General features: G+C 45.5%; 1 protein-coding gene across 1 annotated transcript; it reads left to right on the top strand.

The window, feature by feature from the left end:
* Positions 1 to 11,599: 11,599 nt before the first annotated feature.
* LOC136461826 (LEAF RUST 10 DISEASE-RESISTANCE LOCUS RECEPTOR-LIKE PROTEIN KINASE-like 2.1) lies at positions 11,600 to 16,177 on the top strand. Its single transcript, XM_066461147.1, has 4 exons — positions 11,600 to 12,411; positions 14,336 to 14,374; positions 14,715 to 15,780; positions 15,878 to 16,177. Exons 1-4 carry the CDS (start codon positions 11,628 to 11,630, stop codon positions 16,011 to 16,013), a joined length of 2,025 nt encoding a protein of 674 aa, XP_066317244.1. The 5' UTR covers positions 11,600 to 11,627; the 3' UTR covers positions 16,014 to 16,177.
* The last annotated feature ends 7,659 nt before the right edge of the window (positions 16,178 to 23,836 follow it).

Genomic DNA, 23,836 nt, shown 5'->3' with positions numbered 1-23,836 from the left:
CAAGCCATACAAGAAGAAAGATGGCAAGAAGGACTTCCATAAGAAGAAGAAAAATAGGAAGGCATACATCGTCGGTGATTGGCTCACGGATATTGATTCATCATGTTGCTCATCCAATGATGATAGTGATAATGAGAAGGTGGCCGCCATTGTGATTGACTCTTCATCATCTTCACCGACACCACCGCCATCATCCTCTACACACATATGCCTTATGGCCAAAGGTGAACGGAAGGTATCAAATGATGATGATAGTAGTGGTGATGAACGTGCTAATGATGATGATAGTGATAGTGATAGTGAAGATGATGAATATGAAACACCTTCATATGATGATCTTGTTAAATTGCTAAATCAATATACTAGGATCATTAGAAAGACTAGAGCTAAGAATGACAAGCTAGAAGCTAAGAATGATTCTCTTTTAGCTAAATGTGATATAGCCGAAACGGCTAGTGTTGAGCTTAGAGAAGCAAATGAAGCTATGTCATCCAAACTCAAGGAGCTCAAATCTTCTAAGAAAGAGCTTAAAGATAAACATGATAAACTTGAGCGGATGCATAAAGAGCTCATCACTAGCCATAATATATTAAAAGAAGAATATACAACTCTCAAGGTAAATCATGATAATCTTGTTATTGCTCAAGAATTTTTATCCAATGAGCCACATGATGCTACTAATGATATTGTTAAGATTGATATAGCTACATCATGTGATGATTTAATTGTTGAGAGCATTGAGCAAGGATCTAGTGGCAAAGGCAAGCAAGTGGTTGAGTCCGATGACTATGATGAGTATATCAAGATCAAGAATGAGAATGCGAAGCTAAAGAAAGATCTTGAGAAGCTATCAACCACCAACACCATTGTGCTAGAAACTCTTGATCGTGATGGTGACTTGATTCTTGAGAATGAGAAGCTCAAAGAAGAGAACAAGAAACTCAAGGAAGAGAAAAATAATGATGCACTCAAGGAAGAGAACAAGAAGCTCAAGTTGGAAAAAGAGCACCTCAAGATTGGATTGAGCAAGTTCACAAGAGGTAAGCATCTTCAAAGTGAGCTACTAATGAACACTGTCATGTAGATGGACAGAAGTGGCTTTGGGTACTTGGCAAACCAAGAGAAGAAGGCTCAAGCTCAACAACAACAACACAAGTCAAAACCAAAGCCAAAGAGATGTTTTGAGTGTGGACAAGAAGGCCACTTTGCCCATGAGTGTCAAACTCCACCACCACAACCCTTGCCCAAGCATACTAGACCCTTTGCTTTCAATGCTTATTACATGCTTAGAAAGGACTCTAGTGGAAAGATGAAAGTTATGTTCTTAGGACCTCCCAACAAGAATAGGCCTAAGAAAATATGGGTAGCAAAGTCACTTGTTGAGAAGGTAAAGGACCCTCAACAAGTTTGGGTTCCTAAAGCTTGATCTCTTGTGTGTAGGTGAACTACAAGACCGATGGAACTCATTGGATAATTGATAGTGGTTGCACACAACATATGACCAGTGATCCTCGTATGTTCACCTCACTAGATAAAGAAGTAGATGGACAAGAAAGAATTACATTTGGAGATAATTCAAAGGGCAAAGTTAAAGGATTGGGCAAAGTGGCAATATCAAATGATCATTCAATCTCAAATGTGCTATATGTTGCTTCATTGAGCTTCAACTTGCTATCTGTTGGATAATTGTGTGATCTTGGCTTTCAATGCCTATTTACCGAGAAGGAAGTGGTTGTATCCAAGAAAGATGATGATCAAGTGATATTCAATGGATTTAGATACAACAACCTATATCTAGTGGGCTTCACCTCCGAAGATGCTAATTTGAAGACTTACTTATTCACCAAAACAACACTTGGGTGGCTATGGCATAGAAGACTTGCTCATGTTGGGATGAGCTCACTCACGAAGCTAATGAAGAATAATTTGGTGAGAGGGTTGAAGCATGTGAAGTTTGAAAAGGACAAGCTTTGTAGTGCATGTCAAGCCGGCAAACAAGTTGCAAATACTCATCCTACAAAAGCTTTCATGTCTACCATAAGAGTGCTAGAGCTCCTTCACATGGATTTATTTGGACCAACAACATATAAGAGTTTAGGAGGAAATCTTTATTGTCTTGTGATTGTTGATGACTACTTTAGATACACATGGGTATTCTTTCTTCATGACAAACCCGAAGTTGCATCATGCTTCAAGAAGTTTGCTAAGAGAGCACAAAATGAATTTGAAGTAAAGCTCAAGAAGATTAGAAGCGACAATGAGAAAGAATTTAACAACACAAACATTGAAGCCTATTGTGATGAAGTTGGGATCAAGCATGAGGTCTCCACAACATATACTCCTCAACAAAATGGTGTAGTTGAGAGAAAGAACCAGACATTGATTACACTAGCAAGAACAATGCTTGATGAGTACAACACTCCTGAAGCTCTATGGGCGAAAGCTATCAACAGCGCATGCTATGCATCCAACCGCCTATTCCTTCAAAAGTTTCTTGGCAAGACACCTTATGAGGTATTCAATGGGAAGAAGTCGGACGTCTCCTTCTTTAGGGTGTTTGGATGCAAATGCTACATCTACAAGAAGCGGCAACACCTAGGGAAGTTTCAAAGATGTTGTGATATTAGTTTTCTTATTGGTTACTCATCAAAGTCTAAAGCATATAGAGTATTTAATCATGCCACTGGCTTGGTTGAAGAAATATATGATGTGCAATTTGATAAATCTAACGGCTTTCAAGGAGCACATGAGAATCTTGATGATGTAGGTGATGAACCATTGAGGGAAGCCATGAAGAATATTCTAGTTGGAGACATCAAGTCTAATGATGATGAAGATGATGTACAAGTGATCAATCCACCTTCTTCATCAAATGTGCCACAAGATGTTGATAAAGATGAGAGAGTAGAAAATGAAGACACTCATATCTCCCATGAGCAAATGGTGGTACAAGCACAAGATGTTGATGCTCTACAACCTCCCCCTCAAGTGGTTGATAGAATAAATTCACCTTTACTACAAGCTTATCCACAAGATCTCATCATAGGGAGTCCATCAAAGAGAGTAATGACTCGCTCTCAAAAGCTTGCTTCGTTTATTGAACATTACTCTTTTGTCTCTTGCTTTGAGCCTACTAAGGTAGAAGAAGCTCTTCAAGATCTAGATTGGATAAACGCCATGCATGAAGAGTTGAACAACTTCACCCGCAATGAAGTGTGGACTCTTGAAGAGTGACCACAAGGTGCAAGAGTCATTGGAACAAAGTGGGTGTTCCGCAACAAGCAAGATGATCAAGGTGTTGTTGTGAGGAACAAGGCAAGACTAGTTGCAAAGGGGTTCTCTCAAGTTGAAGGTTTGGATTTTGGAGAGACCTTTGCACCGGTTGCAAGACTAGAAGCCATTCGTATCCTCCTTGCATATGCATCACATCATGAAATGAAACTATATCAAATGGATGTGAAAAGTGTTTTTTTAAATGGTTTATTAATGAACTAGTCTATGTTGATCAACCTCCCAGGTTTGAAAATCCTAGATATTCTAATCATGTTTATAGGTTGTCCAATGCATTATATGGGCTTAAGCAAGCCCCAAGAGCTTGGTATGAGTGCCTTTGGGACTTCCTCATTGAGAAGGGCTTCACCATTGGGAAGGTCAACACCACACTTTTCACCAAGAAGCTTGATAGACATATCTTTATTTGTCAAGTGTATGTTGATGATATCATATTTGGATCATCAAATGAAGATTCTTGCAAAGAGTTTGGTGAATTGATGTCGAAGGAGTTTGAGATGTCAATGATTGGAGAGCTTACATTCTTTCTTGGTTTTTAAGTCAAGCAAATGAGAGAATGGATTTTCATCTCTCCAGAAAAGTACACCAAGGATCTTCTCAAGAGGTTCAAAATGGATGAATGTAAGCCAATCAAGACACCAATGCTAACTAATGGACATCTCGACCTAGATGAGGGAGGTAACACGGTTGATCAAACTCTCTACCGCTCTATGATTGGTAGCTTGTTATATTTAACCGCATCTAGGCCCGACATCATGTTTAGTGTGTGTATGTGTGCTAGATTTTAAGCTAATCCTAAGGAAACTCATTTGATTGTCGTTAAAAGAATCCTTAGGTATCTTAAACACACACCAAGCATTGGCCTTTGGTATCCCAAAGGAGCTATATTTGAATTAATTGGCTATTCCGATTCGGATTATGCCGGTCGCAAAGTTGATAGAAAAAGCACATCCGGAGGGTGCCATTTGCTTGGTAGATCACTTGTGTCTTGGTCCTCCAAGAAACAAAATAGTGTGACTTTATCTACCGCCGAAGCGAAATACATTGCCGTAGGTGTTTGTTGTGTACAAATACTTTACATGAAAGAAACTTTGCTAGACTATGGTGTAGTTCTAGAAAAGGTACCTCTTTTGTGTGACAATGAGAGTGCGGTAAAACTTGCTAATAATCCGGTTCAACACTCTCGCACCAAGCACATAGATATCCGCCATCACTTTCTTAGAGATCATGTTGCTAAGAATGATATTTCACGAGAAGGTGTAAGGACCGAGGATCAATTGGCGGATATCTTCACTAAATCGCTAAATGAGGCAACATTTTGTAGGTTGAGGAATGAGCTCAATGTGCTTGATTTTAGCAATTTCACTAGAAAATAAGCTTGTGTTGTCCCTTGCATTGCATTGTAATATACAACATGTTTAATCTTTGGTAATGCATATAGGGCTTGTCTAACATGGTTAAGATAACCGCCGAAAAGCGTGTGAAGAAGCTTAACCTTGGATCAAACTTGACAAGCAACTAGAATTACTTTCAAGTATTGCATTACATATGCATGCATGTTGTTTTGTCGTTTCTCTTCAAATCACCCTTTTATTGCCTATTTTCTTAAAAAGAATTATAGCCTAAGGAAAAATATTTTGAAAATTTTGAGGGTTTGAGAGAGGTCACTCACATCAGTCCCAATTGGTGTTTATTTGGATCTTATCAAAGTTGAGACTTGATTGGGAACAGGCAGCACGAAGAACTTTGAAGAATTACTGAAAAGGAGTGACCGGATGTTGGACCGGACTCTGCTCCCCTATGTCCAGTCAGTTCATAGGAGGTGAACTTTGCTGCGAAGGAGTGACTGGACGCTAGAACAGTGTTCTCCCTGCATCCGGTCAGAAGATGATCCTGCTTCGATCAAGCAAAGAAGACAAAGTTAGGATCGACCGGACTCTGGCTGGGTCCTTTCAGTTGTGATCGAACGCGTTCGGTCATGACTCTAGGAGATTTGGGCCTCTCTAGAGTCGACCGAACTCTAGGTGGCAGCGTCCGGTCGTTGCCACCGGAGCGTCCGGTCAGTAGAAATCGTGTAGGATTCCAACTCTTTTCACTGTTTCCTTTTCTATCACGAGTGGGCCACCCTATAACATCACGCCATCGTGACCTAATCCCATATCCCGCGTCGACATCGCCATAGCTCATGCCCCAGCCATCACCGCATCCGCACCTGCGCCGTGCTCCATGCTCGAGATCGCCATTGCCTATGCCCATGCCTCTACGCCGCTCCCGCACAGCCTCGCCAGCACCGCCGTTGTGCCCCATGACGTCGTCCCCATGCCGAAGTAGCGCCACCATGCCAGCGCCACCCGCACGCCACTATGCTGCACCACCGCGCCAGCGCTGTCCATGCCACCGTGCTACACCACCGTAGCTCGCCCACGCCGTGCCCTAGCACCGCCCGTAGCACATCAGCGCCGCCGTGCCACCTCCCTGCATCGTCACCTCGCGCCAGCACCTCCCCTGCCGCTTTGCTCCATGCGCCAGTGCCTACATTGCACCTCCACTGCTGATTCCTCGCCGTACTTCACCAACCCTAACCCTAGCTTCGTAGTGCCGATCCGGTGGTTCTCCGTGATCCATTCCTTGTTCTTCGGTTCGCCGGTTCATCAGGTAGCAAGCCCCCGGTTCTAATTTCATATCTAATGCTTGCTTCTTAGGGTTTTGTATCTCTAGATATATTGTAATTATTTATAAATCTGATCTATTCTAACATGCAGTGAGTCGGTGTTGTTGAGGTCTCTTTGGCAGTTGTTAGTCAAATCGGGGCCAAGCTCATGAGTACGGATCGAGGCCAAGCCTCAGAAGTGATAGTTGGCAGTTGATTCTTGTCAATGCAGTTCTTCTTTTTAGCTCAATCAGATGGCTCATGTCAAGAACATCGAAGGTGGTCCCGGTGATGAGGATCCGAGGCCCCCACCTTGCCTACCTTCTGAGGCAAAGGGCAAGGCGACAAAGAAGCTCACATCAAAGAAGCGGAAGTATGCAGATGCAGATACAGCGAGAGCAACCGTAGTTGCAGCCATCGCAGAGCTAGCTGAGAGAGGAGGTGCTCGAAGTGGTGTAGTCATTGCAGATCAGCTTTCACCTGCTTAGAGGGCCATTGTCCAGGAGGTTGAGTGTCGTCCTGGTGGTCCAGCTAGGATGACCATGGTTGGAGGACGGCATGTCGCTATAGATGAGAGTCAGTCTCAGGGGAAGCCACAGTCGTAGGCATAGCTAGCAGAGCAGACTTAGGAGGGAGAGCAGGCCGAGCAGACAAAGCCAGCACCATAGCTTCATCGCTCTAGTCGTACCCGTACCTAGGTGACACCGAGGACAAAGACACAACGGAGGGGTTCTCATCCACCTCCCAGACCACAGGGTCCGCCTCCAGTGACTTATCTAGATTTGAGGGCCACCACGACCAAGCAGGTGTAGCAGCTCAGGTTCGTTCAGTTCAAGGAGTGGTTTCCACCAAGGCGGGATGAGCATGCATTAGAGGGCTTCTACACACCACTACAGAAAGATTTTTATAATGCATATCTTAATAGTTGGGCAGCATTCAGGTCTCAGAGGGTTTGCTCCATTGAGTCCATTATAGCAGCAGCTGGAGAGCATATTCGCCCTTACCTATCTTACTTGCCAGAGCTGACAGACTTACTCAGACGGATAGGCAGATATGTTCCATCTTGGGTCTGAGAGTTCTATGCTACACTTTGGATTGACCCGCAACACAGATTCATTCACTTTGCTTTCAGAGGCAGAGATTACAGGCTGATGAGCTTTAGGGTCTGGGAGATTCTCAGGCTTCAGGAGCAACCCATCTAGCTACATGAGGTGTGCTATGGTCAGACAGCTCCTCCTAGACATCCACATGGTGGTCTTGTGCCTCCTACTAATTTGGTCGGCCATTGCTTCTTAGAGCCATTCGGCGAGGGATTGAGCAGGACACCCAGTGACCTCACTCCTACAACTAGAGTGCTTGATGCTATCATGAGGAGGACACTGCTTTCGAGGATGGGATATCTCGAGGGCTTGACTCACAATCAGTTATGGCTACTGAACTCTGATGTAGTAGACTGTATTTGATATTTGGGATCTCTTACTTTTAGAGATAGAGGATACTATTGCAGAGGGATTCAGAGGTCACCGACAGTTGCCCTATGCTCATAGGATTACATTCTTGATTCATAGAGCAGTTACAGTGAGGCCACCTGAGATGCCAGCAGAGTACAGTGGTGCTACTATAGAGTTTCCTGCCTATAACATGACTCAGATGCTCTGCCATAGTGCAGTGAGGACACCTAGTCAGCCGCGCCATCATTCAGAGGTGCCAGAGACTGCAGCCTAGCAGGATGAGACTATTAGGGACATTGCAGCTATAGAGGAGGCACAGTTAGATGCTCAGCAGGAGGGTATGGTCGAGAGCGACCCCAGTGACAATACTAATGATGACTACCAGGACATCCCTCAGATGCCTGCACGACGACATGACCATGAGACCGGTAGTTCCAGTTCAGCTCCACCTACACCACAGACAGACCCCGCTCTACTTGCTATCCTTGAGCAGATGAGGCAGGACCAGGCTTGTCAGGCCCAGGAGACAGCAGCTGCTCTAGCATAGGTTCAGGCTAGATAGGACGAGTTCTAGCATCAGCAGCAGGCTATCTAGCAGCAGCAGCAGGGCATGCAGCAGCAGCAGTTACTTGGATTCATGAAGCATGTTGTTACTACTATTGGGGCTCCACCGCCACAGCCTTCACCCTAGATCAGCCAGCCTACCACCATTTCTATGACTCTAGCTTTATAGCCTAGTGGGCTTCAGAGTTAGGGACAACCAGTAGCATAGTTTCCTTCACCTACAGAGCAGGTGTCCTAGTGGTTTGCCTCGCCAGTGCTAGCCCCACAGTTTTCACCTCTACAAACGGGCTTCACACCAACACAGACTTCCTCGCTGCTAGCGCCAGATACCATAGTTTCCAGGAGCCTTAGTGCTACCTTCAGTGAGTTGATAGGGCAGCCTACTCCGCCATATCTACATGTCCCTGGACCTTCCACAGTTGCACATATTACTGGGACTATAGAGACGCTCCCTTCCTCAGTTGCATCATCAGAGCCGCCTGCCACAGTTATACCTATAAAGTCACAGGCCACACCAGTCCCTAATCCAACCCAGACTGCTTCAGCATTAATTCCAGCTGCAGAGGGTCAAACTGCTCAGAGCTCAGGATCAGATGATGATGGCATGCAGTTCCAGCTCGCTCCTCACACCTTAGCGCTCGACTCGTCCGCTGCACCCCCGCCGACCGACCCTTAGGTTTTGGTGTTTGACGCCAAAGGGGGAGATGGATCGAGTATGTTAGACTTAGGGGGAGCGATACATTTAGGGGGAGTCTATCTATTATATTTGGCTTTTTATGTGTGGTACACTATTATGCATTCATGTGTTTACTTTTATGCATCGAACTATATTTATGTGATAGTGATATCTACGAAATCATGATATTAATGTGATATGTGACATGTGTGCTCTCTATTTTGAATTATTTATATGTCATATCAATTGTGTTATGCTCATTTGCTTTGCTTCCACATTTTTACTTCGATGCAAATGAGCTTTATTAATTATACTCATGCTTATTCCATATCTATTGAGTACATCATGTTGACTTGGGTCATATAAGCTTCCCTAACCCTTTTGTTCTTATTGCCATAAGCTTATATGAACCAAGCATGTTGAAAACCTCATCTCTTTCACATACTCGAGGTGGTATTGTCATCAATCACCAAAAAGGGGGAGATTGAAAGCATCTAGGCCCCTAGTTGGGTTTCGGTGATTAATGACAATACGAGATTACTGTGACTAACATGTCTTTTGCAGATGCAATTAAGTTAGGTCATGGTAATGGCAATTGATTGGGCAATCATGGTTGTCATGCCCCTATGATGGAAATCATTTTGGTTTTCAAAGGATGGACGACAAGGTTAAGGATGGACTAGTTCTAAGTATCGTTTGGTGTTGAAGAGACACTTAGAGTAGTTTAGGACTTTGTTTTTCCTTTGGCCATACTATTAAGGGGGGTATGGACGGGTAGCTTGACCTAGGTGAGTCTAGTGGGTTAGGTGTGGTGCACACTTGTCAAATCTAGCACAGGTAGCTCCTAAAAAGCCCTAAGATCAATTGTAGCGAACTTTATTCACATATGATTGTGAGTTGGAAGTGAATGGAGGGTCAAATGTTGACCGGACGCTGGTTTCGGTGTGACCGGACGCTGGCGTAGAGTCCGGTCAGTTCATTTGATCAAGGTGAAGTCGTCTGGACGCGACCGGACGCTGAGAGGTGAGTGACCGGACGCTGGGTGTCAGCGTCCGGTCGACTACAGTAAGGGTCCAGAGAGGGAAAATCCTGATCAAACGTGTCCGGTCAGTGCTGATCGGATGCTGATCAGGTTCTGGCTGCTGACCGGACGTTGAGCAGCAAATGACCGGACGCTGGGTGCCATAGTCCGGTCAACATTAGTAAGGTTCCAAAGGGTAGTTTTTGTGACCGGACGCGTCTGGTCTGTGCTGACCGGAGGCTGGCCAGTGTCTGGTCATAACTTAAACTGCACAGAGGTGGGTGAACTGACCAGAGCGTCCGGTCACCCCGTAGAGGCACATAACGGTTCGTTTTGAATGAGGGGTTATAAATACTTCCTCTATTCACTCAAGGGATTATTTTTGCTCATTCCAACAGCTGAGAAACACCCTTGAGAGTGTCAAGAAGAGCAAGGTCCTAGTGAGGTGATTGAGATTTGAGAATTCAAGAAAGAGGCCTCATTAGTGAAAGCAAGAGTAGCAAAGTGTGCATCTACCCTTCTCATTAGGCTTGTCGTGGTCAAGTGAGAGTTTGTGCTTGTTACTCTTGGTGATCGCCATCACCTAGACGGTTTGGTGGTGATTGGGATCTTGGTGATCATCCGGTGGAGCTTGTGGATGACCCAACTCAAGTTGTGAGCGGTTGTGGGTGATTCACCGCGACGGAGTGTCGAAGAATCAATCCGTAGAGAGCACTTGATCCTTGCGCGGATCAAGGGGGAGCTACACCCTTGCGCGGGTGCTCCAACGAGGACTAATGGAGAGTGGCGACTCTCCGATACCTCGGCAAAACATCGCCGCGTTCCTCCTTCTCTCTTTACGGCAATTCAATTCGACGAGTACAGCAATTCAATTCTTGTCTTTACATTCATAGAATTGACATGCTAGAGTAGGATTGGAGCATAGGTTGCTAAACTTTTGTGCGATAGAACAATAGAAACACTTTCGAGGCACAAAGGGTGAAGTGAGCTAACCGTAGGGTATAATTATTGCAAAGAATTTTAGAATTAACCCAATTCACCACCCCTCTTGGGCATCTTGATCATTTCATGTCTCTCTAGAATAGAAGAAGATATAGAGAAGTTGTTAGAGGGTGAAAAAAATATAGAACAGTTTTTATTCAAATAGCTCTCTAAATGATAATTTAATGAGCAATTTTAAAAAAACTCTTAACATGCAAGCAATAAAAACCCAACAACGTCCTCTGTCCTCTCCTAAATTAAAATTTTCATTGGCAGTGTTCACGGTTTTGTCACAACTTTCCGAAGTTTCAATGACTGTACTCCCTTCATCTCAAAATATGTGTTATTTTAACTTCTTGAGAAATCAAACACATTTAACTTTGACTAAATTTATAAAAAAACATTAATTTTATGGTGCACAATAAGTATCATTAGACTAATTGTTGTATATATTTATAATAAATTTATTTAAAGATAAAAACATTATTGATATTTTCTACAAACGTAACCAATTTTTTTAAAATAATTACCATGTATGAAGCTAAAATGATACTTATTTTGGGACGGAGTAGGTTTTAGGAAGCGTGCAGAACTCTCGGGTACGCGCAGGGTAGCCAATTTTTTTTTTTTTGTCTTTTCCTGAACGGTCGATATTGTAATATTGAATTGAAACTACAGAGACAACAAAGTAGCTGTGGAAAAAAAAAGGTCAATTGGACTGACTACTAATATTGAATTGAAACTACAGAGACGACAAAGTAGATGTGGAAAAAAAAGGGGTCAATTGTACTGACTACTACTGATCAGTGCTAGAGACGAAAGCGAAGACTTATCTGACCGCTTCAACACACCATCCAGCACGGCAACAACAAAGACTAGTCGCTAATTGAAACTAGTGATCCAGGCCTCCGTGAAATAGCCAGGAGACCCCGGCCCATTCCATCCATGATCAATCTCTTCGATTCTCTCCCGACACTGACTAGCAACGCACACATGACTGCGGTGCTCTTGCCATCACTTGTTCTCCACACTTCTGTAGCCTTCTTGCTACAGCTACCAACAATAGCTGCTGCTTCCCAAACAACAGAGCCGCCTGAACAACAAGGCTGCAGCTCGCCCAAGGCATGCGGGAGCCTGAACATCTCGTACCCATTCTGGCTGGAGGAGCCAGGGCGGCCGCCGTGCGGGTCGCCGTCCTTCCAGCTCAAGTGCAACAGCAGCGGCGCGTTCCTGAGCCGCTCCATGTTCCAGGCGTACCGGGTGGTGAGCATCTTCTACCAGAACAGCTCCCTGCACGTGGTGGACGAGAACCTGCCCCTCGCCGCCGGCTGCCCGGCGCCGTGCTTCAACCTCTCGCTCAGCATGTGGTTCATGCCGGCGTTCGCCATCAGCAGAGCCAACAGCGAGCTGCGGTTCCTCTCCCGGTGCGACGAGCCGGTGCCGGAGGCTGTGCCTGGGTTTCAGCGCATGCCTTGTGACAACTACTCGTTCGTCGGGTTTAGACGGCGGTTCGGAAGAAGCTACGGCGGCAGAGAGCACGGGGCAACACCGCCGCCGGGCTGCCTTGTCGCTGTCGTGCCGACTCTCCCGGCGACAGACCGGGACAGCAGGCACAACTACGTCGCGAGCTTGAGGAGTGGGTTTCTGCTGGAGTGGACGGTGGTCTCAGGGGATTGCTCCAAGTGCACTGCAAGCGGCGGGGAATGCATGTACCCTGACAACGGCCTGGGTTTCTCCTGCAACTGCCCCGACGGCATACATTACCCAGTGAACTGCGGTGAGTACAAGTTATTTCCCATTACGTTACACTCCATATATAGGTCAGTTGATAGCTTTCTTTGGGAGACTGTAGATTATCTAGCCAAGTGACGGTTCTTAACTAGCATGATTCCGTAGTGAAGAATTTCCTAGGTCTGTCATCTATCATGCGATGATGCAAAATTGCAAGCCATCAGATCATGTCTGATGGTGTCATGGTGCAACTCTCCAGGCTATGCAAACCAGCGGACCTGTCTCACTCAGCTCTGTTCACATGGCATTAAGCAGAGTATGGGAGACTTTGACTAGGCTGCTGATACTTCAATGGGGGGAAAGTGTTAACAATCAAGGTGTTACTGGTCGACTTTCAGAATTTGAGTGCGCTCTCTCTCTCTCACACACACAATTTCATTAACTCCATTTAGTTTGCAACATACAGTTTGAGCATTAAAGTCACTCCAGCAAGAGCCCTCAAATCAAGGTGCTTACTTTCGATTTGGGGGCTTCATTTACTTTAAAGGGTTTGGTTTTTTATCCCACTTTAAGAGGAGCCTTCAAATCAGGGCTCTCAAATCCATTCCAACGGAAACTGATATAATGGACACACTCGTCATTCCCTATTTTTCTCTCTTCCTCGCTCTCATTGACTGAACTATGCGGCCAACGTGCTGCCAAGAGGCCGGGTGCCGAATCTGGCCCGGCGGAGGCGGAGCCATCGGCCAAGATGCAACCGGGCGAAGGCGGAGCCACTTGGGAGGAGTCGGGCGACGGTTCCCACTGGGGGGAAAGGCCGGGGACCACCGGGAGGAGGCCGCCACTGCCCGAGCAAAGAGGCGATGACGCCGGATGGTGACGGAGCCACCAGGGAGATGTCGGGAGGAGACTAGGCGAAGGCAGAGCCGCTTAGGGAAGAGCCAGGGGAGGTGGCCCACACCGGCAGAGGAGGCCGGACGAAGGTGGGGCTGTCGGGGGAGGAGTGGTGGAAAGTTGGAGTGTTGGCCCACAGCATGTTGGGTGGAGCATCGGGCGGTAGCGTGCCGGGCGCGAGGGAGAGCAGTTCCAAATAGGGCGGAGAGATACACTGCTAAGACTGTAGAGGCCTGAGTAGAGACCACGTTGGAATTGTATTTTTATCTAAGCCTTTAAATTTTGGATTCAGCGCCTGTTTAAGGGATCTGCTGGAGTTTGCTCCTAGAATACATGGCTCTGTTTGCTATACAGACCGAAAAGAAACCAAATACTATGATGAACTTACAGCTAATGAACTAATGCATCCTGGTATCTATGAACTATATTTATAGTGATTATTTATGCATAACATCCCTTCATTCTGTGTGCAAAGTTATCTAGCTCCTCCTAGCTAGGTGATCCCCGTTTTAGTAATATATAGGATCATTATAGTCCATTATTACTCATCACTTACTGTCAACACCAGTTTTCAAAATACTTATATGGTGTCTACAAAAAATCCATGACTAACATTGTACTCTCTACGACTCCAAATAAATCAACTTTTTATAATTGTCATATATCAATCTTTAATGTCTTAAATTTGACTAATTTTATACAAAAAGTATTAACATCTATGACAAAAACAAGTATAGTATGAAAATACACTTCGTGTTGTACTAATTTTGTGTCATAAATATTAGTCTTTTTATAAAATTCAGTCAACTCCAGAAGCTGATTTATTCACGGACGGAGTACTTTGGCTACCATATATATTGAACTCATTATTTATTTGGCCATGCTTATATCAAGCATAAATTCAAGCAACATGCCTCAATCTAAAAAAGTATCTCTCTAGCAATTTTATGGACACTTTGAATATTATACGCATTGATTCCTAAAAAAATATTATACACATTCCCTCGTTCAGAAAAAATCGATGTAATAGTACAACTATTTCCTTTTTTCTTGATTAATATTATGTGCTTTTCCAGGTAGTAAGAGGACTGGCAGCAGAAAGATAATGCTGATAGGTAATTAATTTTGTTCAGCCATATTTTTATATTTAACCATGTATTTCAGTTGTGACAAAATTGTTCTATATATTATGCATTGCTTTAAAAGTTCACTTTCTGCAATGCAAGATCATAGAAGTGCCACATTAAAGTTAATGTTTAAAATTTAGAACAGACAACCTTTATGCCTTTGGATACAAGACTGGTGAATTTGGAGCAAAATTTGAGAGTTTTATCTTGCTAATACTAATTTTGAGGCCTTACATTTTAAAAACTTTACTCTTATTATTGAAGTTTAACAGTTCATAATATAACTTGCTCCTTTTTAAGAGAAAAATTAACACGTACTTTAATTCAGTGTTGATGGCAGTGGCTGGAACCTTGCTCCTTCCATGTATTTATGTGCTGATATGTCATAGAAAGGGGCAAAAACCATGTTTTCTCATCGGTAAAATGACTAGCAGCAAAAACGAAAGGAACATTGAGGTCTTAATATCATCGCATGGATCACTAGCTCCAAAAAGATACAAGTACTCAGAAGCAACAAAAATAACATCTTCTATAAATAATAAGCTTGGAGAAGGCGGTTATGGTGTGGTTTTCAAAGGAAGGCTAAATGATGGTCGCCTAGTTGCTGTGAAATTCTTGCATGGCTCCAAAGCAAAAGGGGAGGAATTTGTGAATGAGGTTATGAGCATTGGCAGGACCTCGCATGTTAATATTGTTAGCTTGTATGGGTTTTGTTTGGAGGGGTCAAAACGAGCTCTTATATATGAGTACATGGCCAATGGTTCCTTGGATAAGTACATCTACTCGGAGAACCCTAAACAAATTTTAGGATGGGAAAGGCTTTATGCAATAGCAGTTGGGATTGCTCGTGGACTAGAATATTTGCACCATAGTTGTAACACACGTATTGTCCATTTCGACATCAAGCCTCAAAATATCCTTCTTGATCACGATTTTTGCCCCAAGATTGCTGATTTTGGTTTAGCTAAATTGTGTCGTACAAAGGAGAGCAAGCTTTCAGTGACCGGTGCTAGAGGAACAATTGGATTTATAGCTCCTGAAGTGCATTCACGGACATTTGGAGTGGCTTCGACAAAATCAGATGTTTATAGTTATGGAATGTTGTTGCTAGAGATGGTTGGAGGCAGGAAAAATGTAAAAATAATGGTTGAAAAATCAAGTCAGAATTATTTTCCAGATTGGATCTATGATCACTATGCTCAAAATGATGGATTACTGGCTTGTGAAGTTACACAGGAAGATGAGGAAATCGCAAGAAAAATGATTTTGATTGGCCTGTGGTGCATACAGATATTACCTATGCATCGCCCTACAATAACCAAAGTTTTAGAAATGTTTGAAAGTGGCTCAGATGAATTGGAGATGCCATCGAAGCAAAACTTCAGTCAAGTGCTGTAAGATAACTTTTCACTACTCATTTATGTACCTGTCCAATGCCATTTTCATAAAGCTGATACATTCAACTACTTTCCTTCTTTTTTTCTTTTTCAGCGAAGACCTAGCTTATAATATGAATGCAGAAAGCACAAGTCCCAGCAGTACTACGGCAATACAAGCTTATAGTGACACGCTAAAGGCCAAGGAGATAAGCCTTACAAATCATACGACGCTTACCCGGCCACTTTGATATGGGCATCTAGCAATACCATCAGTATTAGGCATTAATTTCATCATAGCCTCAGAACATACTCCCGCAGTGGCCTTGTATCTGTACCTATATGTATGTACATTAAAATCCATACCTGCAGGGGGATTCGCGTCCGGGGAAGCCATCTCCATTTGTTGTGCGGCGTCTGCACTCTATATATGCGTGGCTTCATGTCAGTGGCACCTAACGAGCATTTTGGTGGGCTGAGCCTGTTATCAAATGGGCCAACAACACTAGGCCGTAGTTGTTGGGTCCGCTATACGCGGTGGAGGAGGTCGGCATTCTCCCCCGAGATGTATGGCTGCCCGTACTATTTTTGCATGCACGCAACATCAAAAGCTCTATGCAAGTAGCCACTGTCATGTACGCAGCAAAACACGGTGACTTACCTAGTTACCTTGTAAATCCATATCACTCTTAGAATCTGCATCTTCCCGGCGTTCCTGAGCACTGTTTGTAAATCCACATCAGAAACTCAATCATGCGACGCGACGCATGGAAGCACAAACACACGACACGCCGCGTCATCTTCTTCCTCGCGACCCCGCCGCGCCGTCTTCATCCTCCGTTCGGGAATATATGCTCTGCGGGCTTAGAAGGAGGAGGGGGCCTTGGGAGGCGGCCGGACTGGCGGTGGTGGCGGGTTGACGGGCGACGAGCGAGGCGGCGAGGGACAACTGTATCGGATGGTTGAAGCTGGCGGCAGGGGCGAGATGCTCGAGCTCTGGCTCCTCCCACTACTACACAAACTTTACTGGAGACGGACGTTTTTGGTTTCCCGCGGCGGGCAAAGCCGTCCGCCGCGGCCTAGAGGCCACGGTAAATCGTGGCTTAACCGCGGCGGGCGGTGTAACGTGCCCGCCGCGGTTAACCGATTTACCGCGGCGGGCACATTACACCGCCCGCCGCGGTAAATTATTTTACCGCGGCGGACACCTTTTGTGGCCCGCCGCGGTTATGTCCATTAGCCGTGGCGGGCTTTATTATTTGCCCGCCTCGGTAAATTATTTTCTGAATTAAAAAAATACAGCAGGCATATAAATTCAAATTCAAATCACATCCATATTTCACAGATTAAACTTAAAAAGTATGCATGCATTACACATGAGATAATATACATATATATACATTCACTTAGTCGTTCTTGTCATCGTTAATTCATTACATTTACATATTAAAGTCGTTATACATGCGCTAAGGAGTAATCCTGCGGATGCATCATCGTGGGTCATTTCCTCAGCCTCTCGTACTCCGGTAAAATCGCTAGCGGGCTGTTCTCATTGAAGAACGTGCCCCCTTCAAACACGTATTTGTCTAAGACAAACTTACATATGTCCGCCTTTGTCTGCTTGAAGGAGTGTTGGGTGCTCTGCACGTCTCTCCACTAGTTCAATCCATTCTTGAGCACCCTCCAACTGCTGCTGTACTGCTTGCACGCCCTCAGGAACTCACAGGCATAGAAGCCACAGGTTTGTGATCCTACCGATTGTTTGGCACACTGCATGATCGATACACAAGCATTACAACACAGGCATTAGAACACATATGAACGGAAAGCACAATTAAACCTTTCAAATACTTATCGGAAAGTTGCGTCTGATTTTGATGCGGTTCTGATGCTTAGCCTTAAAATTCTCTGTTCTTCGATCATAGCATTTAGGATCCTTCACGTACTCCTTATAAGCGCTATACAAAATGTACTAGTATTAGGCAGGGCATTAGAACGCATATGAGAAGACAGTTCAGTCACTTACACTCTGAGGCAATCTTCAAAGGCCTTGTACCCTTTTAAGTTTGGCACTGTCAACGAATCAAATACGCAGGCCCTGCCATCCTGAGGGTAGATGATAAATGCAACCCAGTGACCCTCGAGGCCTTGGCTGCGCCATTAAAACAAAATACAGGTTACGACGAGAAATAATAATACTAGCTAGCTACCCACTTATCTCTACAGGCATGTCTTCGACTTACCCAAAGTGGTAGGTAGCTAGGATACACCCATTTTCTATGATCTTCTTCATTGCTCCTAGTATGTACCTTGAAATGTTCAGCTTCTCATTGTCCATCAGTTTCTTCCTGTGCGCCTCTCTCTGTCGCTTGGTCAAGTCTTTCATGGTTGGATGATTGTCATCTAGGTGGTAACCAATGATGATTCTTTGAGCAATATGCATTGGAGATAGATAGATAACATCAAGTTTTAGTTCCTTGGATATATAGGCCATCAACCTGCAAGGACAAGCCATCGTGGTATATATAAGTAGTCTTGATCGATTCAAAGGCAGGTGATATGTGAAACTCGCAATTCATCACTTACATAGAGAACAAGGTGACTTAGGCGATGTCAAGGTCTTGTTCCCGCAGTAGTCTGTACATGTCATGGAAAACCACAGGGAGTTCTACATCGTTGCCGGACAAGTGGAAGTACTCCGCCACAACCTTGACTAGAAAACCATGCAGGCCAGCTTTTGCCACTTCCATGTACCAGAGATGAAACCTCCTTGTCTCCCACCTTTCCTCGTCGACGAGCTGGGCCTTGGTTATCATGAACTTCCCATGCTCGTAATGGCCAGGGTAGTCATCCGATTCAGGAAATAGATGGAAAGGTGATCTCGGCCTGGGATAGAAATGTTAGTACCATATTATGGCAAAGAAAAGTTATTAGCAAATTATGCTCGCCGCTACCATACCTTTTGAACTCAAGTGAGTATGTGAGCTGCCCTTGGTCGCCTTTAGTCTTCGCCAGCGGTGGAGGACAGTGGCTTGTGCTTGCAATGGCAGCAGGCGGTGTCTTTGCCCCCGGTTCCTCCGTGCCTCCCGGTCCTTTGCTCGTGCCCTTAGACGGACTGCCGGGATGTGGAGGTGGACTTGTTGTTGGAGGAGGAGAACGACGGTGAGGGCTTGTGCCTCGGGGTGAGTTCCTTCCCTTGTCATCCCCGCCATTGCCTTCGTCATCGCCGTTGCCATGATCCGGATCATCGGGGGGACAAGATCCGGCAACGGATGGTTGTGATGCTGGTGTCGCCATCGGCGTCGAGAGAATGATCTCTATGTCATCCTTGTTCCACAGGACTTCGGAACCCATGGCAGCTCCAAGGATCTTTACCCCTTCTGCAGTTGGATATTCCATTTCAAATTCTTCGTATTCGGTCGCATACCATGTAAGTATCACGGCAGCATAGTTGGCAGGGATCTGGTCTTGGTTGAAATCGTTGATATCTTCTTTGGGGTGCATGTAACCCTCACCCACGATCAACTTTTTCGCCCTGCCGAATAGGATCGTGAGGTGGACACGCATGGGTTCCCGGATGTCGTCGACGGGGTGCCTTGGGCGATCCTCGATCATCGGCAGTGGCTGCCCTTGTGTCTGCCCTTGTGGAACTTGAGGCACGGCCATGCCAGCCTGGCGAAGCATCTGTGACCTCATCGACACCATATCTGGGTCATTGCTCATGAAGGCTTCTTTTATGGACTGGCTGATCATTTTGGCCACGCCTTGATCATAGCCCTTCTGAAAGATGCCCTCCTTGTACCTCTGCCTTGACCGGTATGTGGCAGCGTCGGATTGCCATGACTCCACTGAGTTCTAGCTCATCTTCAACGACATGCCACGGATGCGGCCACGGTGCTCGGGGGTTCCTAGCGCCAGGGTCAGCAAGTCCTGCCCCCTACGAACCTCGAAGCTGTCCTTGGATTTAGCGGCCTCGATGAGAGCCCTCTCCACCTCCTCAAACTTGGGCTCATTGAACTTGCTCGTGCCCTCCTTGAGCTTCTTCGGCTTGCGGGCATAGATGAAGTCCTTAGTCCTTAAGTCTACACCGTCGTATGGATCGGGAAGCCCGGCGGTAGCTCTAGCCCTTTCTTCCTCCCACCACTAGGGCCTCTTACCAGCAAACCTAGTCATGCCCAAGTGGTGGGGTGCAGGTTCTTCTTTGCGAGTGCGCTGAACTTGGCGCTCTTTGCCTTTGCTTCTTCTATTGTTCTTTGTTTGCAGAACTCTTCCCAGTGATGTTCCTTCACCATAGTGTATTTGACACAGGGTGACTTGCCTAGCTTCAGGTAGTACCTGGTCAGCATGGACTTGAAGTTTCTAAAGGCTCTTCCTGCCATGTGCATGACCCACTCCCTGCACTTGTTCAGATCGGTGTCCTCAGGATAATGGAAGCTCCTCGTCACCTCACCCTAGATATGTGTCTTGTAGTCGACGGGACATTGTTCCACTCCTCCCAAGTGATCTCCACCTTGTCCTTGACTATACATGCCACCTGGTTACTGAACTTGGCAAGGACCGTGGGTGGCGACAACGGGTTTCCCTCTAGTCCCACCTCATGGATCACATGGACTTCGCCGTGGGTTTCCCTCCGGTGCCTCCTGTGTTCCCCCCTTCTCAGCTTTGTCCTCTGACCCCTAGACTTGCCTGAAGTGGTTGGAGATGGAGCGGGGGGTTCTTTGTCCCTGACTTGTTCCTCCTCGAAATTCAATTCTCGAGGCACCACCGGCATCTGTTCAGGGTTTGGAGACCGCGCACTTTCAACTTTGTCGTCCCTCGGTTGGTAGGTCAGATCATCTTCCTCCTCTGTACGATGTTTCTTTGTTGGCCTCGGGGTCACGGACACTTGGCTCTCGAGGCTAGTTGATGATGATGCACTAGGGGTAGGGTCACGCCATTCACTTATCGGTTCCTCTGCCATTGGAAAGCTACAATGAATACATATTTTAGTTGTATAGACACAGTTATAGAGTAGTAAAGTAGAGTAGTACTAGAGTAGTAAAGTAGAGTAGTACTAGAGTAGTAAAGTAGTAGTAGTTGGCTCAGATTTGCCCCATTGTCATCACATCACTTTTAAACTGGTTGCTTGTATCTGGTATACAAGCCATCCTAGTTTAGCGAGGGCACTCGATCATCATCGCCGCTGCCTCAGCATAAAAGGGCTCACATCATTGCATATGCCACTACCTCAGCTTAGAAGTGTGAAAAGAATCATCATTGCAAATACCAAACAAAAGACATCAAGATAGTTTCAAAATTCGGCCCCAAAGGGCTAAGTCCTTCAGCCATCAAGATAGAGTAGAAGACTAGAGGAGGTGAGAGTAGAGTAGAGTAGAGTAAGAGGAGTAGAGTAAGAGTTGTACAGCTCAAAAGTTTGTTTGGCATCATAGGCAGCAATAAACCCCCATCACAGCCCAATCAAATTTAGTCAGTAAGAGTAAGAGTAGTAGAGGAACTGCTCAATTTAGTCAGCAAGATAGCAGCCAGCAAGACAGTAGTAGTAGAGTTCAGTAGTAGCAGTGTTAGCAGAGTTTAGTAGAACATTGAGTAGAGTTTAGTAGTAGATTGTATAGTAGTAGTAGTAGTATTCTATAGTAGAAGGACACTGAGCACTCAAACTGAGCACACAGTGGTAGGGCTAAGTCTTCGACCATCAAACTGAGCACTCACACTGTTGTAGAAGGAAGCAAGGGAACGCAAAATCGCATCATAGGCATCATAACCTATTAGAGGCATCATAGGCAGTGGCATTGCTCAGTATTGAAGTCTGGCATCACAGGCAGCAACAAAAATCCAAAAATTGACACTGCCAAAAATAGCATTGAAGTCTAGCATCACAGCTAGGCAGCAATAGAAATCCAAAAATAGGATTAGATACAAGCCCACTTGATCTCATCACCAAAAATAGGATAAAATAGCATCACATCACAGTATAGTATTATAGAGAGATAGGGGTAGTAGTAGGGACAGGGGAGGGGGGACTGGGGAGGAGCTGCATGAGTTGATATGCATGAAACTGGAACTATCTCATCGTCGCTGCCTTAGCACAAGAAGAACCACATCATTGCATGCCACTGCCTCAGCACATGTTTTTATAAGTTTAACAAAAAATCATCATCGCAAATGCCACACAGATAAGACAGTGTTAAAAAATAGATCCCAAATCCATCCCAATTTATCAAAATTCATCCCAATTCCATCCCAATTCATCCAGGCATTATGCTCAGTCAAAAAAAGCATCATAGGTAACTGCAAGTTGAAAAAATCATCATAGGCAGCATATAGGCAGTGGCATTGCTTAGATTACTATTGAAGTTAGGCATCACAGGCAGTAAGGGCATCACATATGCCATTCATCTCAAGTAGGCATCAATAGTAGACAGCCATTTGCTCAGTTCAAATTAGGAAATAGAAGGCATCACATGCACTGCTCAATTCAAATTAGGAAAAAGAGTAGGCACTGCTCAGTTCAAATTAGGAAATAGAAGGCATCACAGGCAACATGCACAATAGGAGCAGTAGCTAAACATTGACAGTGGCATCATTGGCAGTGGCATCTGCTCAGTTCTCAATTAATTGCATCACATGCAGCAGTTCGAATTCATCACAGGTAGTTCCAATTCATCATAGTTCCACATGTAGAAATAGGCATTGCTCAGAAATGGACATAGAAGGGAGAAATCACATACAGTTTCAAACTTCGGAGATGGAGCCAGGGAAGAAAGGAGCGAGCACGGTGCTAGGGTTCCGGCGCGTGGACGGAGGTGGTGGCCCTTAGCGTCGGTGTGGTCGACCAAGGTTAGCGGGGGTGACGGCGGCGGCCCTCGGTGTCGATGGCCGGAGCTATGGCTCCAGGCTCCGAGGATGGGGGTAGGGCACGGGCACGGGGGAGGAGGACGGGGGCAGGGGTCACCGTGGAGGAGCTCGGCGGTGGGGATGGCGGCAGCCCTCGGTGTCGGCGGCGGGAGCTATGGCTCTGGGCTCCAAGGATGGGGGCGGGGCACGGGCACGGGGGAGGAGGATGGGGGTGGGGGTCACCGTGGAGGAGCTCGGCGGCGGGGATGGCAGCGGCGGCGCTAAGTTTCGGTAGCCTTTCGAGGTCGAATTCGAGGGCGTGAAAGACTTAGAAAATTTGGGCGAGCAGCGGCACATATATAGCCACGGATTAACCGCGGCGGGCAATATAAGCCGCCCGCCACGGTAAATGTTTACTGCAGTGGGCACCTTAGACTGCCCGCCGCGATTAATCGATTAACCGCGGCGGGCGCTGTTATGTGCCCACCATGGTTAATATTTTATAGTATTCTATAGTAGTAGTAGGTTGAGTAGTACTAGTAGAGTAGTATTGTATAGTAGTAGTAGTAGATTAAGTAGTACTAGTAGAGTAGTATGGTTCCATGATATTAATAATAAGTTACAAAACTTGTCTTCAATAGATCGAGCTATATTATTACATATATGTCTCTAGGATACATATATCATTTTGGTGCAGGTGCTTTCACCGTCCTCTTCTCACCGTCGGGGCGGGCCCATGGCATCATCCTAGACTTGTTGAATCGGTCCTCGATGACCTTGATCTTCTTTGGATGATCGGTAAAAAGCTCGAGCTCTGCGTAGTTGTTGTATTATTCGGGACTCTGCACCCCATCAGCTCCCACAATCCGCTACTTTTCGGACACAGCCAGATGCCTTTTTGGGTCCTCTGCATATATATAGTAGGCCACTTGCGTGACATTGGTTGCTAGTACCCATGGGTCATCTTTGTAGCCGATACTTTTGAGGTCCATGGTGGTTAGCCCATAACTATCCACTGCAACCGCATTCGGTTTGACCCACTGGCAACGGAAGACGGTTATGTGTAGGTTTTGGCCATAGTCAAGTTCCCATATTTCTTCGACTTGCCCATAGTATTGCCTCCTCTGGCCTGTGGACTCTTCTTCGCCCTCGTATCGAACACCGCAGTTCTGTGCCGAGCTCTTCTTGTCCTTGTCTTTCATGTGGAACCTATAGCCCTAGACATTATACCCTTGCCACA

The sequence above is a fragment of the Miscanthus floridulus genome, chromosome 6, assembly GCF_019320115.1.
Source record: "Miscanthus floridulus cultivar M001 chromosome 6, ASM1932011v1, whole genome shotgun sequence".
NCBI lineage: Eukaryota > Viridiplantae > Streptophyta > Magnoliopsida > Poales > Poaceae > Miscanthus > Miscanthus floridulus.
The sequence above is the reverse complement of the archived record's forward strand: the minus strand, read 5'-3'. Positions and strand labels throughout refer to the sequence as shown.